Genomic DNA, 18,062 nt, shown 5'->3' with positions numbered 1-18,062 from the left:
ATTTTGAGATCATTTCCTGTCCAGCTGAGCTGGCCACTCGGCATGATGAGTGTGAGGCAAGGCCTATCAATAAATATTATATGAAAGTTATATGTTTGAATTTTCCTATGAGAACTATCAGCAGACACATTCAAAACCAATTCTGTACAAACCTAAGAATTCCTAACTACAGTACATCATTTACATTATTTGCATTGTTAATTCCCTATCCTTACAGAGAACATAAACACTAATGACTAGATGCTAGAATAGCATTTGAAATATTGTGACACTTACCCTCAACTATACTAAAGCTAAAATCACCATAACACCCAGGATCAGTCTTGAATCCGTCATGTCCCCTGTCCAGTTCTGTGTGTAACTAGCATTCATTTATAAGGGAGCTGTCTCTGTCAGGTGTAGGTGTGGCCCATGTCCTTGCAAACCTTCCGTGTTCATTTAAACAGTATTTGGAGGCTGGGCCATCTCTGTCAAAAATACAGACTTTGAATCTCTTTAAATGTCAACACCGATACCAATTCTCATCATCACCGTTCCACCAAAAATAGCCTCTCGAGTTACTTGAAACCATGATGTCATCTTTATTATGCCCATATCTTATCTTACTGATAAAGATTATTTACATGAAAGACATTTATATAAATATACATTATGCTATCTATCTGTCTGTCTGTCTGTCTGTCTGTCTGTCTGTCTGTCTGTCTATAGTATCTATAATACAGTATATATACTGTATATACATAAAAACATCTTCTGAGACCTTCTGAAGTCTATGAGTTGAGTAAATCTCTACATGATGATTTCACCGTTTCTGACTCTAGTAAACTTTTGAAACAAAATTGACCGTGATTCAGTGTAACACAAAGATATGACTTTTCGAATGATATTTCATAGAAAGAAATACTTTAAATACAGTAGGCGTGTCAGGGAACTGCATGTTTAATATGTTTATGTACGAAATCCGCCGTTCAGTGTAACACTTTTGTTGGAGATAGGCAAACAAATGTTGGGTGTTATCATGAGGGGAAGTGCAATATATCTTAGTGCGATATATTTAAGAGCAAGTGCAATACCGAGTGCAGTATGTGTTATATTTGTAATGTTAAGTTGGTAATTGAAGGCTTAACATGTACCTGTTAGAGTTGCTATACTGTCTCCAGTATGATTGGGCTGGACCAAGTCAGGATGGCCGAGGGGGGTTGTGAGGTGCCTTTGTGATTTCTAATTTATGTTGTAGTGTGAAGAAGGAATTATTATATAACTTGCGTAGTTCATGGAGACTTTTAATACTTGTATGGGTTAAGGTTATTTATATGTATATGTATTTATTGTATGTTCATGTATATATGTATATGGTATGCTCCAATACACCCCTGAGAATGGTACAGTTGGTCCAGACTCATTAGTTCTGCAGAGTACAAAAGGCTGCTGCCAGTTACTGGTAGTGAGTGCTGAGGGTGAGAAGTTGGACACCACCACCATTGGGTGCTTACACCATATTGGGGCCTCTGTACTGTTTCTAGCCGCTAAGACGGTCACTCTCACAATATATAACAATTTACAAATATATATATACATATATAGCCATTTTAAAGCATGTCACATGATGTTAATCATGTGGAGTTGAGTAAATCTCTGAAATAACTATATGATGATTTCACCGTTTCTGACTCTAGTAAACTTTGGAACAAAAATGCATGTGATTTTCATTACACAAAAATACACTTTTCTGATATTTCATAGAAAGTTATATTAAATATGAAAAGTAAGGATCATTTCTATACACCTTATATACCGTAGGTGGCAAGGGAACTGCATGTTTAATACGAAATCCGTACCTCAGTGTAACGCTTTTGTCCTTCAGCGCAGCAAAGGCTCCATGACAGTAGCTCTGTTATTCCCTAGTTCTATATAGTCTTATTTCAAAATATAGTTGAAATGAGACATACAAGGTTTAAAGGTAGTGTAAGTGATGTATTTTGGTTAAGATGAATCAGTTTGTTAAAGCTCTATATTCTGGTAATAAGCATTGCCATAGTGTGTTTGTTCAATAACAGAGGTCTCTCCAGCTCTTTAATAAAATCAGGTTGCCAATCTCATCCAATCAGGAGAGAGTACCCATTTATCAGCTTCAATGTTATGGTAGTAATCCAGTCACCAGAGGCAACACAGCAGTTAAGATACAGTTACAGGGTAAGAGAAGTATTGCAAGATACAGAAGGGTAAAAAAAAAAACTAATACAACAAACAAACAAAAAACACCCTCAATAATGAACAGTATGCTAGCACACAACAGAATACATCCTACAAAAAACTAGAACTATGCAGGACAAAAGAATAATACGAATAGGCCTACACACAGTAACCATGTCGGAAAGTTACAGTATTCAATCTAATTAGCTAATTATTATAAGCTAATTACTTTTGACCGAGCAGAGCAGCCATCGTGTGCCTCCCTGGCACGCGTGTTGTAAATCTTCACGGTTACCTGCACAAACTTCAGACCAAGTCTATTCCTTTTGCCGGAGATGAATCTGTCATTTCCCCTCCTGCTCAGTTGCTGCCACAATCTCCATGTGTAGGGGGTGTAAGTGGTTGTCCATGATAGCATCCAGCTTCCTCTCTATTATGTACCTTCTCCACCTCCTCCACCCCGTCCAGTGTAGCCCCAACGACAGAGCCAGCATTCCTAACCAGCCTGTTCAGGTGCAGTGTTCCAGTTTCAATTTTGTCTACGCTACTCATTTCTTTGTTTAATCACTTCCATTTTCACTTGTTTATCCTGTATCCTGTATTCTACTGATTGGATAAAATTGGTATCCCGATCTGAAAATGCATTTTCTGTTTAGTAAAGAGCTGGAGAGACGGGGAAGACCCCTGTTAATAAACAAACACTATATTGTTGTATATTTCATAATATAGCATACACATCTAAACCATATGTTCACTTCACAAGTACAGACAGGAGAGTGTATTCAGAGAGGTCACTGTTGGCTCTGACCTGGGTGGGGGGTACAATTAGCATTCTCTTTGTTTTACCTGGGAGACAGAAGGTCTAGGTCTGTGTCTCCATCCCCTTTTCCTGGCTCATACAGTTGCAAATGTATTGAGCCGGGAGGTGGGGTCTCACCTTTCAAGGCTGACACACCCACACATGTACCTCCTCTTTTTCTAAATGTGACTACTGCTATAAAGATTGTACTAAAATGTAAGCTTAGGGTGTGTGTCACTCAGAGGCCGAGGGGCTGATGGGGGGAGCTGAGGCTCCATAAGAAAGCTGTTTGTACTCTGTTTGTACTATGTAATAAATCGGAAGCAAGTAACCTCACTGACTGGAGTGATGCCTCAATCCATTCTTCAACCATTCATACACATCTCTGGAACATCTTATTAACTACAATATGGCGTTGTTGGCAACTAAAGTCTGTGGATTCAGATACCACAATATCAATGATCGCTACAAGAGTATAGAGCTATTTAACACCCATTTTAACAAATGAAAACCACTTACTGCACATTTACTTTCATCTTCTTTGTACAAACACTGTATCAAATAATTGAGGTGGACTTAAAAAAGAACCAAGGCAAACAAATAATAATAAGCTTTATTGGCTTAGCTCGCAAAGACCGCACATGTGTGTGTGTATTGCCAATCATAATCAGATAGATGACAATAGGTCAGTTGAAAGAAGTATACACCATACTGACCACATAAGCCATGCTATTCCAAGGAATGGAAAAGAAAAAAGAAACAAAAGGAAAAGGAAAATTCCCTTGTTTTATCTATTAAAAACAAGAGCCCAAAGACCTTGTATCTCCATATTTCATCTTTATTGTTTTTTTTGGGGGAGAGTGTTGCGCAGAAGTAGAAAACATTTCCGATCTACTACCTCACAAAGCGTTGCATCGGGTCCATTTGGTTCCATTTGTACACTATGAGTTAAATTAACACTGAGGCTTTTACAGTATAGATTGGGGTCCCAGAGATGAAAAATGCTATCAAATGGGGGTCTGTGGCCTAATGCATATCACACCGGGGGTCCTTGACATTCAAAAGGTTGAGAATCACTGGATAAAAGCGCTAACTGAAGCGCTAAGTGAAGTGCTAACTAAAGTGCTAACTAAGGTCATCATCGATTCCGAAGATGAAAAAGAACCCCAGTATGGTCAGGAAGATGACTATGTTACTCGTTAACAGAAGTGCAAACGACGCCCAGGGAATTACTTTGGCTCTAGCAAGAATGGTGGGCAGGCCAAAGGCCGAGACCACGATCCCTGTGGTGAAGAATATGGACAGCTCTTTACAGGCATTACTGGGTGCGTCCATGTCATCGACCACTCTCAGTGAGATGCAGTAAGGGATTGGAGACAGGGCGTAGAAGATGAGAAGGAACAGGGGCCAATAGTTGTAGTACACACATGCAAGCATGAGGAACATGAAGCCAACAGCGCCTCCAAAAGACAAGCTGACCAGAGCTTTAATAGAAGCCACCATTTCTGCACCTCAGCGATAGCTTCAAAGACAGCGACTGACAAATGAAGACGATGCCTTCTACACAGTACCTGTTAGTACTCGGAGGCCAGTCTATGTCAGTCATCTATGACGTCAGTGCTAATGCCATCTCAATATTTGGGCATAACCAGAGACAGGCAGACAGATAAACACAGACAGAGATTCCTGTCAGAGTACTTGCTGTACCCGTTGTTAGTGTACCCAGCGCAGTACCCGTTACTACAGTACTAATATGTTAGATATTACAATCAATGGCTTATTTATGAACGGTCACTGGCCTAAAACTCGTAATGATGCAAGTTGAGAATGCATGCTTGCTATGAAACTTCATGGATGTAGTGAAACTGTTCTTTTTACATGAATCCACTTATAAAGTAGATTGCATTAACGTTATTCATTTTGCATACCATGTGTTACCACAATACATTATGGGAAATTACTCCAGTTCTGAATCTCTTCATTTGTGTGTAAAGGTCACGGTACTAAAGGTACAGTAGTTCAAATGCAAACAGGAAAAAGTAAATTGGCAGTACAGACCAGATCACAATGTTTGAACGTTTGTAAATGTGTGTTTCCAGGTAAAATGTCTATGGACATTTTCACTATATAAAATCAAGTGTCCAGAACATTAGCTATGTCTAGTTTGTCATAACAATGTATTCATAACAAAATACAATATTTCTAACAGTCAATATAACAATATCACAAGTGTCCTGTTCTTACAGAAATAAGGTTAATAAATAATAATACAATGCAACACTGCCGACGTTATCTACCCCGGAAATACTGTAAAGTTTTGGTTGTGGTGATGTCATGTCTATAACCTTCACATTTCAGGAAACCATAAAAACAAAGTCAAAAATGTCAAATGTTTAATTGTGTAGTTTACAGTTACAATGTCGTTAAAATGCAAGGGGTTCAAGTGGCAGTGTAACTGACGTTTTTAGGACGTGTTTGGTGAAATGTTTTTTCACACTGCTTTTGCTTTGTGATCGGATGAAAACAAATCTTCACTCGCAGGTTGCTTTTGGTCGGGATGTGGCCTATGGGCTGCCAACTGATTAGGCCTATTGCAGCATAACAGGAATTTCTGGACAGACTTGACTCTTGACACCTGTTGTCTGCCTACTTTAGTCAAAAATGTCTGATGCTCCTGAGGTAGGTGTCCGAATCCGACCCTCCCCAACACCAGCACACTGAACGCCATCGTCATGGTAACGTATGATATCAGCACCATCCAGAGACTTGATTGGAAGTCGGGGTGTGATGTCACGCCCAGACCCTTCCCCAAATGGGCGTAGACCGACAAATGGATCTCTGCAGCCCGACGACCCTGCAGCCAGCAGTAGTAGGTGCCCGAGTCTTCAGTGGTGGCTGGTGTGAAGACCAGAAGATGGCCTGTGTCTATAATGACCCTCCCCACTGAGTGTTCGGAGCGGTAGATGGGTTCAGATTCACGGTCCCATGCTACGGCCATGTCGGGTCGCGACCCTGGACAGCCCAGGACCAGTGGCTGTCTGGCCGGGTGCTTGAGGTTGAAGATTGGCAACGCTTTTGTTTGTTCTTCTTTGTGTGAGGGTGAACCGTATCCGAGAAACCTTTGCAGGTTGAGAATCTTTGGAGAGGAGGGAGCCTGAGCCTTACAGGTCCTGACACGACACTGCCTGATCTGCATCTTGGCCCCACCTGTACTGTGCTCTGATAGGCCAAAAGCACTGGGCACCGCTCCGGAACCACAGGAAGCAGCTGTCTGATTGCCTCGTCTGTAACGCACATGCAGATACTTGGAATACACATAGCAGAGCCCCACACGCACCTGTTCTCCTTTTACACCACAGCGATCACACACGGACCAGGGCTGGTAGCTGGTGAACGCCCGGTACAAGGGATCTTGTACCAGGCTGCGCCTGCTTTTCTCACTCCGTCTCGCACGTCCTGCTACGCTAACGCTCGAAGTAAATCTCAGTGCTCTCACTTCCTGGATGTCCAGGTCATAACCAAAGAAGTAGTCCTTATGGGCGGAGCCACATACGTAGAGGCCGGAGTCCTGTGGCCCCGCGTTGAAGATCAACAGGCTGAAGAGACGGATGGAGAACCTGCTCCTCAGCTCCCTGCTGTGGAGGAGCTCACTGGAGTCCATCACCTTGGTACCACGGAGGTCTGTCAGGGCCCTCGTCTCCTCCCAGCTGTCCTCGTGTTTCTTATAAAACCACACCACCTCGAGGACCTCCCTTGGTTTACAGTAACAGGGCAGTTCCACGGTGGAACCAGTCACGTAGGCAGCGTTGGAGAAGGTGAGGAAGGCGGGACAGGCTCTCCTGCCAAACACATCTTCAAAATCCTCTGGAGCCTCATAACATGTCAACAGAGGACACCACAGGAGGAAGACGAGGAGGAAAGGAGAGAGGGAGCAAAACCGATGAGGAGGCATAGTCTTTCTTTCTCCAGGAAGTGATGTCATAGTGTTCTTAATACGCATCTACAACGCCTTATATAGGCTGACTGACCAGAGCTCTGCTCTGACATCACACAACACACACTGTTGCCTAGCTTTGCATGTCACAGAGAGACAGACAGACACACACCCACGCACACACTCAAGCACGCACACACAGACCCCCTTATAATTAGATGGCTATAGTCCTGCAGAGCCATGCCGTCAAAATATTCTGGTGGTGGTGATGGCTTTGGATGGCGGTTGGGTGTCCCTCCAAGGGCAGATATCCATGCTATCAACAGTCTGGTATGGCTTGAAATGCATATAGGATGCTTGGTACGCTCTGCCCCAAGTCTGAGAACACAGACATAGTAGGCCTACCACACATACTGTAGGCCTGCTGCAAGTAATAGTTACTTAAAATGCAGTGAGCTCCTAATATTCAATGTTGACATTACTAGATTCAGTCTATAAATTCCATTTACTATATAGTGAAATAATGGCATAACGAACTGTCCGCAATATGTCATTTTCTTCACAGTGTGCCAACCCCAAGACAGACAGCTATTCTCATATAACAGGACCTCTATGTTTTATCTCAAATAGAACCTTAAAGGTAGGGTAAGTGATATTTTTTGGTTAAAAAGGTTAAAGTACTATATTTTGATAGTAATCATTGCTATAGAGTGTTTGTTCGGTCACAGGGGTCTCTCCAGCTCTTTAGTAAACAGAATATAGCCTACATTTTCAGGTAGGTGACAACATTTGAGCCAATCAGGAGAGAGCACTGAAAATGCATTTTCTGTTTAATAAAGAGCTGGAGAGACATGGGAGACTCCTTATATGGACAGGACACTCTATAGTAACGTACTATCAGAACATAGACCTATTTTGCAATTATTTGAATAATTGCAAATCACTTACCCTACCTTTAAACATTTGCTGGAAGAGTCTGTTTCATGATTGGCAGTGAACTGTGCTAATGCTTATCGGTGTCATTTTTACAAAACATACATTACCCACTTCAGCCCCTGTTTCCTAGGCTGTGTGTTTTCCACTTCCTGTCGATTTCATTGGATATCATTGGTCATCTGACCAGTTTCATTGGATTTCATTGGATCAAATCGACAGGAAGTGGAAAACACACAGCCTAGGAAACAGGTGAATACATTTCAGCCATTTGAAAATAGCATTTTACAGTGAAACAGTTACAGAACACATTGGGTATGTAACAATACAGTGGATGTTAAAAAGGACAGGAGTTTTATGGACAGGTGGAAATTGTTGAGCATGATTGCTGATCATGCCTTTACAGAGCCACCTGTGTGCATGTCCTTAGCTTTAGTTTTTCTAGCAGCATTAAAGTAATACTAGGTAACGTTTTCAACAAAACTAAAGTTAAATTGTATATCTTTTGCGAGTGGCAAAAGTTTCACAACACCCACTCCGTGAATTTCACCCCCGGAAGCCTTTTATTTATATATTTTCTATTGAAAGTGGACTGGGGGGACTTTCCCGGGGAAATGACGTTCCTGGCCAACGTCATGACGTCTTGGCCGACGTCCCCAGGAACTACCGCAACGGTTTCCTGTTTGGCCAGGAACTACCGCGCTATAACAAAAAGGAACCTCACGCTGATGTTAAGATAATGTAGGATTGGAAGATCGAAAAAGAACAGAAAAAGAAAGCACAGCTCATGGTAACTAATGCTCCACTGGCTAAGAGAAACGATCCGTAGATAGTATAAAACAATTAAAAGATCGCTTTTTGAAACGCTTCCGGCTTCCGGTGAAAACGAATGGAATTCTGGGTAATCGAGGATTACGGAAATTGTATGCAGTGACGGTAGTGACCAGCAGAGGTTGCTAAAAATCGTTATTTGGGATTCTGCATTGTATAACTTTAAGCAGAGCACATCTGTCAGATTATAGCATGTTTTCTCCTGTTTTAATTTGATGTGTTTCCTTTTCACCGGAACCGTTTGATTTGAAACCATTGTGCGTGCATTCAAAGGGTAAGTTTGCATGATGATTTCTATATTGTGTTTGGATTTTATGTTATTTTAGGGTTTGTGATAAGCTAAACATTGTTTGCTATTATCTTAGCAAAGCAGTAATGGAAAATTGTTTAATTGACGTATGTTGTACTGTATGTGTATTTTCATTGCCTGAACCACATCTTGAAAAACTGTTTGTAATACAGATCTTCAATTAATTCCCATACATCTGTCTAGTGTTCTGTGGCGATTACACCTGACAGCAAACAGCACCACATACATTATTATTCAATTCTATACAAGAACTTATATTCAGTGAAAGTGGAATTCCATATCCAAAAACATTAGAAACTCAGGAAGCTTTGCAATGTCTTGAATCAGCCTCAAGCTTTGATTAAAGTTAGCATAAAATAAGGTTATATATGGTATAATCAAATTATCACCGGGCATCTGATGTTTCCTGTGCATATCCATACAAGCAAGGGTAGGGTAAGCATATGAGAACCTTAATGTTCGTCTCAATGACTCACTTCCCTTGGGCTGATACGGCTTGGTTGGATGTCAGGGCAATGACAAATAACATTTAATATTTGTTAATCACATAGCCTACCTATTGTATTATTTATTCACAAAAATATTTTTTTGACAGTGCTTGTTGCTAAAATCATGAATGTAACATGAATGTAATCATGAATTTCATAATTACTGAGCAGTATAATTACATCAGTGTAGTTTAACCACTTAAGACTAGGCTACTTTACTTACTTTACTTATTTTATTTTTGAGAGCTTGAATTGTGGGCTTGTAGATCTATTCTTGAAAGTTTAGATTATGTTTAACAAATTGTGAAAATTTGTCAAAAGATTGTGAAAGATTTAGAACATTTTAGGAAAGAAATGTGGGTGTCTTACAATAATTTCCTTGTGCATTGTGAGATGTGAAAGTGTCATTATTTTATTTGAAATGATCTCCTACTGTGAGACAGCCACCTGATCAGCATCCAAGGTGAACAAAATCTCCCGAACATATTTTACACAGCTTATTTAAAGGTAGGGTAAGTGATTTTCTTTGGTTATAATAGGTGTTAAATAGCTCTATATTCTGATAGTACTCATTGCTATAGAGTGTTTGTTCAGTAAAATGAGTCTCCTTGTCTCTCCACCTCTATATTAAACAGAAAATGCATTTTCGTTTCAGTTTCAGTTTCATTTCCAATTTTATCCAATCAGGATAGAGAACTCAATCAGGATATAGATTAACCAAGTGAAATTGGAAGTGATGACACTAAGAAATGAGCAGGCAAAATTGGAACTGGAACACTATAAAAATTAAGCTTAAAAATGGGTACTTTCTCCTGATTGGCTGAGATTTTGACAAATCTCAGCCAAGACAAACAAAACAACAAAACTATTTGCCATGATGAGCCTGAGAGAATAGGTGTCTTTTCAAGGCGGCCTTAAAAGAGTCCAGTGCTGGAGCTTACCAGTATTTAAACAATTCTTGAGAAGGAGTATATTTGATGTATTAGAAAGTATTAACTATATACGCCATACACAGTATTAACCATACACAATAACAAGCATACAGGTTAAAACAATCGAGGAAAACACAATAAAGTCCAGTACTGGTTTCCACTGTGGTCATGAAAAATACAACTAAAGTGTGTTAAATACAATTTTCATGACAGAAGACATCACATATCAGTAAACAAAAACATAAAAACTAAACAAGCCTTACTACATTTTTAAATAACCCTACATCAAACTGGAACCTTTTCCATCATCAATGATTTTGTTGGCTGTTTAAAAGTTCTCAAGGTTAAAGCCAGTTTGGTTGCAGTGTCCAGGCTTTTCCACTGGGTGGCACCAATGTATGTAAAAGTTCCCTTACCTACCAGACCAGTCCTGAATTTGTACAGGCACACATTTGCAATGCTCTAGTCAGTGCACACCTTGTGTGTCCCTGACCAGAGTACAGATGATTATTATTATTTATTTTTTAAACAATGGGACCACTCCATAATCCTATGTATCATGGTCAATTTCATCAGTGACCATTGATTCCATAGAAAGATGAGAGGTCTGATGGACAGGACCTTTCATGGCCATGTTCTATGGGCGGGAGCATATAACATAGGCCTACATAATAACATAGGGCTGAGGGAACATGGGGCTGAGGGGGCATAGGTATACCTATGTTCCCTCAGCCCTATATTTGTTCCCTCAGAACTAACACTAACCCAAACCCTAACCCCTCCCCAAGCATAACATCTGAGGGAACATCACAACAGCATGACCTACATAGGCCTATCTCGGCATGCTACACTTATGGCATGCTACACTTACTAGCCGCAAGCAAGTAGATACTATAAAATGCTGTCTGACTGCATCAGATAGCATTATAGCATGTAAGATGCTTGCAGCTATACTACACTTATAGACACTAACATCAGTGAGTGATGCTGACAGGATGAGAATATGAGGCATGTAGAAACAGAAACAGCTGTTCACTGGTCTCCATGGCCAAAAGACTGCAGCAGCAGTTTATGACTCACTGGACCCCCTGCTGTGGAGCCGACCAGTCCAATTAAATGGAATGAATTGTAAACAAATGTATACAAAGTAATTCAAATTTAAATATTTCTCCCAAATGAGGCGCCAGGGTGAAAGTGGTTAAGGTTATAGAGCTCATTACTAGACTGTCACAGCTGTGTCATACACCTGCACTTCAGTCGTGGTTTCTAGTTGCTGGAGCCCGGCCCGTTCTAGACTGGCTTGGCGTTTTGTCAGAATCTGTTGTGCTGCTTAAAAAGAACTTGAGCGACATCCAACATTCCACGTACCGCCGTGGAAAAATGGTAATGCTGGGATTTCCCAACTGACATACTTGGAAGTAGCTGTTTTCCTCTCTCTGTATCTTGGTATTTTGGTGACCAGTTTAACTCCAGTCTCCTCAGCCAAGAATTCTACTAGCTTACACCATCCCAAGGAACCATGTGTGGGGGCCGAGTTTCATCCTTGTAGTGAGTGAGTTCCATATCCACTTAAATGTGCTGTAACTAGGCTACTCTTTGTTTGTTAAAATAAGTGTTATATATCTCTGTATTCTGAAAATAAAATAAAAATAATTTTCGGGTCAGGATACCAATTTTAGCCAATCAGGAGAGAGAACTCAGACAGGATACAGGATAAACACATGGAATTGGAAGTGATGAAACAAACAAACAAATGAGCAGACAAAACTGGAACACAAGCTGAAAGTAGCCTACCTATTTTTGCGGTGTTCTCTTTCCTGATTGGATAACCTGAAAATGTTAATGAAAATATAGAGCTTTAAAATCATGTTACTTTATTGTATGAGAATAGCAGATCTACAACGCATCGCTATGCGAGTGAGCTTGTGAACTTGTAGATCATCATATAGCCTGCATAGGATATGATAGGAATGGGATCATGTGTAGGCCAAATGTAATCTGTCTTGTATAGGCTACTTGGGTGTCACAACCCAGTTCCCCCCCCCCCCCCCCCTGGGGATTATGAATAAAGTTTCTCTAATCTTTATGAAGGATGGACTGCCACAAACCGGTGTCTGTACCTCCTGTCAGGTGAACCCCCCACAGCTCACAACAAACCATTCTCTTCTTGTGGTAATCTGATAAATTGATACAACCAGTAGCCAGCAGAGGGCACTCTTTGCTCTCTTTTACACCACAATACATTTGCCCTTCCATTGTGGACTATAATAGCTACCTCCTCTCATTTAGCTCTGGGAGATTAACATTGTTCACCCTCTGTATTTTACTCAAGCCGGGAACATGGTTACTAATTCAATATGACTTTAATATACTGAGTGATGGGGTGACAGTTTGTGTCCAAAAGGACGGCAGATTAACATGGATTAAGTATACATGATGTGGTTCACTATAGTGCAGATAGTGGACCAGGAGGGGCACTGGTTCAGCATCTTAAAGGAGTAGTTCATCCAAAAAATGACTTATTTTCTATCAATCAAACACACCCCATGAAGCCTTGAATTCATGGAAATCGTTTTGTTTTTGTGACATTCCTAAGCCAATAATTTGATGACCGGCGGAAAGATGTAACATGTCATGTTAACAAAACATCTACTGATGCACAAACTTGGACACATCATCAGTGTTGTTTCCTGGAGTCACTGGGTATTTCGGGTCTTGCAACAGATGCCTTCCTCCAGGCGACCCGACCGAGGCTGAGATCAGACCCCGGCCTGTGTCCAAGTGGCATGCTACTGCCCCCGCTGTCTCTTGGGGGCTTAGGGTGGCAGGTGAGCTGTTGGCAGCGGGTGTTGGCGACACTAGGAGGCTCTGGGCACTGTGGGTTGCCTCTGGGCCTGGCTCCTCCTGCGCCTGACCAGAAGTCAATTCTTGTGTCGTCGTTGCCGCTGTCAAACGTGTCATTCTGCCTTGATGGATGTTTAAACCCTTCTGATTCTTGCAGGTTTTACCGCAGTCTGTAGCTTGCTATTGGGTTCTTCCTCTCAGAAGAAGTGGTTTGGGCTGCCAACCCTCTCCACCCGGGTTGCCATCTCTCTCCGGCCATCCTCTATCTCTCCAGATGTCACCACACTCTTCGTGGTCGTCACCCAGTCTGTTCCTGTCTATTTCCTGTGAAATTATTGGCTTAGGAATGCGACAAAAACGAAAAATCTCCTTGAATTCAAGGCTTTATGGGGTGTGTAATTGACAGAAAATACGCACTTCTTTGGGTGAACTGCTCCTTCAACTGTGTCTCTGCCCATGGACCGTCCATAACCACTTAAGCCCTGTTGTAAAAAAATATATATGGAAAATTGTCAAAATGGTGAGCTTGTGGATCTGATATTTTCAAAATGTTTGACAATTTCAGAAAATATTTGACAGGTTTTGCCTATAATGACATTAGAGTCCCTCTTTTCACGCCCATCGCTTCGGATGGGCGTGGTTTTGTTAGGGATAAGCATGCTTATTTGTGAGGATAAGGTTAGGGTTAAAGGGATACTTCACTTTCGGGCCGGGGACACATTTAAAAAAAATATTAAAAATAAATGAAAAAAGTTATGGAAAATTCATGGCCCCCTCACACATTAGTAGGACACTCTAATGCGTGAGGGGGCCATGAATTTTCCATAACTTTTTTCATTTATTTTTAATATTTTTTTTAAATGTGTCCCCGGCCCTAAAGTGAAGTATCCCTTTAAGGCTAGGGATAGGCATATATATTTATATTGGGGGTGGTCCGTGGACGAAACACCCTTAAAATGCCCAAATAGGGACGCCAGGTTGAACTGGTTTATTACCCTTTTGTATGTAGTAGCCAATTACATAACCTTTCCATGACAGGCAGAATACCCATTTACTTGACGGACATGAACAATGCACATGTGAATAATGCTGTAATGATGCAAGCACAATGATAAATCAATAATAACTAAATCATTGTGAAAGAAAGGGGGGGGGGTGTTCTCTTATAACCAGCATACTAGCTGAACTGGAGTTACACAAGCATTAGGCAGACTGCAGATCCACTAACAGGTCAAAGGTTTGCCAGAATAGCTCGAACACTATATGACTTCCTCCAGGGAGAGGATTATTCTCTCTCTCTCCCTCTCTCCCTCTCTCTCCCTCTCTCTCCCTTGCTCTCCCTCCCCCCTTTCTCGCTCTCTCTCAAACACACGTGCAGGGTTTCATTCCTTTTATCAATCTGTCATTTCCTTTCTCTCATTTCCTCTGAGTTTCTTTCTCACCTCTTAATCCCCTCCATACTGTAGTATTTACTCACCGTCCTTGGGTAGATTCAGCTTGACAGACTGTACATTTGAGCAAGGCTCTTATGATGGTGTCACGCAGTGAAAATAGCAGATCTACAAGCTTGTAGATCTGCTATTTTTCGCAATTTTTGAAAATGTTTGCCTATAATGACATGCCCCCAAAAATATGGGAGGCACCAGGTTGAAAGTAGCGACCTCTTTCACTGTCTCAGCTGAGCCAATTAAAGCCACGGGCCACAAGAGAGATTTGCTTAGTAGTGATCGATTTCCCGCTTCTAAAATTACCAAGGACACCTTTTCATATGGGGAGAATGAATGTGTGCAGGGTTCCAAATCTTGACGTTTGACGTCGGTTTGATGTTGATTTACGAGCTTTTAACAATTCCCACATCAGAATTTTCGCTTTTTTTGTTCTTAAGAGGGCGATGCAGAGGCCTGTTTGAGAAGACTTCCAATAATTCTGTCTGTTTGCTTTTGGCTGCAGCAGCCGCATGATCGAGCGTTTGTCATAAGGGAGTGAGAGACGGATCAATGGACCAAGTCGACATACAAGGGCGCCCCTGTCGAGCGCTCCCGTCAGAGGTGAATCTATCATCTTTCTCCTCCAGCTTCATGCATATGAAAGACGGAAGCAGAGGGAAAGATCCATCGGTTCGGTCCTTGACGTTGTTGTTACTCATTTAGATGATGCCGTATATATTGTCAGGCCTGCTCTGTGTCTATGTTAGTGGTACTGTAGTTACTGTGACCATTCCTTTTCATGCCGAATAACTGCTTCAAAGTCAGGTTTGCACTGATCGATAGAGACTGTGGACGTACAGAGACTCCAGAAGCAGGCTTCCCATGTGCTCAGCGTTGGCATGCATATTTCAACAGTCACAACCAAAGTCAGCACTGAGTAACCCCCCCCCCCCCCCCCACATGGGTAGAGAGAGTTGAGGCTGCTTTTAGGGCTGACATATGCCATACTTAACTCAACCTTTGTTTTGTCATTTCTGTGAAAACACCCAGGCAAAGTGCATCAACTGTGTACTCTGTGTGTGTGTACACACACACACACACACACACACACACACACACACACACACACACACACACACACACACACACACACACACACACACACACACACACACAGGTCCGATCTTTCACCTCGTCAAAAGATACTCGAGACTGCCATCTTGTCATTGGACATCAGCCTGAGGTCAAGTTCTCATCAAAGTCGATCTCATTTCCTGCGACTCAGTGGGAACTGATGACTTGGCCCCAACATGTACGTTACCGTGGCAGCCAAACAGCCTCTCTCTCTCTCTCTCTCGCTCTCTCTGGTCTGCATATGATCAGTCTGTTGCCATAGCAGCCCCGTGGAGCTTTCCTGCCAGTCAGCTTTCCAGGAGGAGGGAGAGGGGCAGAGAGAGCAAAGCAGCGGTCTGTGCCCTCTATCTCACTGATTCTCAATGTCTGGCCCCGGGGGGAAGGCCCGTCCCTGGTCCAAATGGATCCTTACGGGTCTGTAAATCTATACACTGTAAAATCCGCAGTGATAATTTAACTGTGTGTGGACACGCTACGGAGGGAGAAGTCTGCACTTGCGTGAGCTCCTCTACATTATCGCATGGTTTTCTTTTTCTAGTACTTTTTCGCTTTTATGTCTTTATTAATATTTAATGTGTTGATTTCCCCCCCCCCCTGCCCTCCCTCTCCCTGCACCCCCACCCCCTCCTTTCCTTGTTCTTCTCCCGTTCTGGAAAAAACAACCAAAACGATGGAGCTTACGCAAACATTTATTTCACCCACTTAACACCTGTAAACCAGTGATGGGACAATAAAATCTGATTCTGAACTCTCGGCTACATGCTCCAAATTTGTCCATCCACCCACCGAACTCACTTATCCACCTAAAGTTCCTTATTGATAAGACACACCATCATACTGAGGTGCCCCTATCTACTGAGGGCTGCATGTCTTCATCCGTTACCATGACGCTATAGTAGCCTTTCTGGATTGGATTTGAAGTAGGGGAGAAGGACAGTTTTTCCTCATCTTGCAGCCCTGCTATTGAGCTGAGCTGTCATATCTAGTTCAAATAAAGGGACTGGAGGGAGAGACTGTGTAAGTCAGTCCAGACTACATCAACGTCTTGAGCTGTAATTAAAGGTGTGTCATCCTCACTGCATGGTGCTGATGGGCGAAGCGGTGACAAAATGACAGATGACATATCGTCGATGTCGGGTGGAAACCTTGAATGTCCAAAACATTTTGAATGAAAACATTTTCAGGAAATGGACAAAATAGCCCATCTTCCAATGGATCCAATGTAGTTATTTGTTTAGTTTCAAGATCTTGTTAGTACTTTTTATTGATGAAATATTTTGAAAATCGACAGACAAACTTTGATGTGGTGGCCTAAAGGTTAGGGGAGCGCGGTTGTTGCCGGGAAAGGTTCCCCGTTCCCGGATTGATCCCCCGGACAGGCAGGAAAAAGAGCGCAACACCCCAATCTAGTTCTACTGGATCTCTTCTCCACTTTTTATTTGTTGAATATATTTTGTTTTAGTCATCATGGCTTAGTTTTTATTTAGTTTTCGTCAGTGAAAAAGGGTAGTCGAGAACATTTTTCGTCATAGTTTGACAAAAAAAAGTCGACCAAAGTCGACAAAATTAACACTGCCCCCAACACCACTGAAGTGCCATTGAGCAAGAACCCTCAACTTCTATGACTGTGGTTATACTGGTCAGTTCTCAACTTCCCAGGGTTTAATGTGTCTGTCTGTGTGATTGTGCTGGGCATTGCTGAAAAAGACCACTCGTGCTCAGCATGAGGTTAAAAAAAGTATATACTGTGTATAATTGCAACACGTTGTGAACTTGCAGATCAGCAATTTTTGTTACTTTTGTGACACTCTTGTACAACGAGGTAGGACATTAATTCATGAAAAAAAGTTGAAATATGGAGATACAAGGTTTCTGTTTTACAGCATCGATATGCCAACTCATGCATTATAGCCGTAGTCCCAGCAGGGCACTGCAGTTCTCAAGATGCAGTATGTCACAATTAAAACATTCCGTCTTGGCACTGTACCTGTCACCTCAATGTAATTAAGATGAAACCCGTACTGAAGCTTGCTGATGGCAAAGGATGAAATCTAGTGCCATATGGCTTCAACTGTATAACATTGCACTAACACAGCCAGGGATGTCGACCCTCCTTCCCTGCATATCTCGGTAGAAGAGGGGTTCTGTTTTGAGTATATAGGAGTGAAAGGATTTTCCCAGCTGATGTCACTGTTTTAAACTCGGCCTCTTTCCTGTCATTAAAGAAAGTGGAACAT

At 41.8% G+C, this 18,062-nt stretch overlaps 1 protein-coding gene across 1 annotated transcript; it reads right to left on the bottom strand.

The window, feature by feature from the left end:
- Nucleotides 1-5,483: 5,483 nt before the first annotated feature.
- LOC308093375 (Ig-like V-type domain-containing protein FAM187A) lies at nt 5,484-6,944 on the bottom strand (the record flags this gene model as incomplete). The annotated part of the gene is made up of 1 exon (XM_080439711.1): nt 5,484-6,944. One exon carries the CDS (start codon nt 6,942-6,944, stop codon nt 5,484-5,486), a length of 1,461 nt encoding a protein of 486 aa, XP_080295837.1.
- Between the last annotated feature and the right edge of the window lie 11,118 nt (nt 6,945-18,062).

Source organism: Gymnoscopelus braueri (assembly GCF_963280865.1).
Source record: "Gymnoscopelus braueri genome assembly, chromosome: 10".
Taxonomy (NCBI): Eukaryota; Metazoa; Chordata; class Actinopteri; order Myctophiformes; family Myctophidae; genus Gymnoscopelus; species Gymnoscopelus braueri.
Note: the sequence above shows the minus strand (reverse complement) of the source record. Positions and strands in the feature narration are given on the sequence as shown.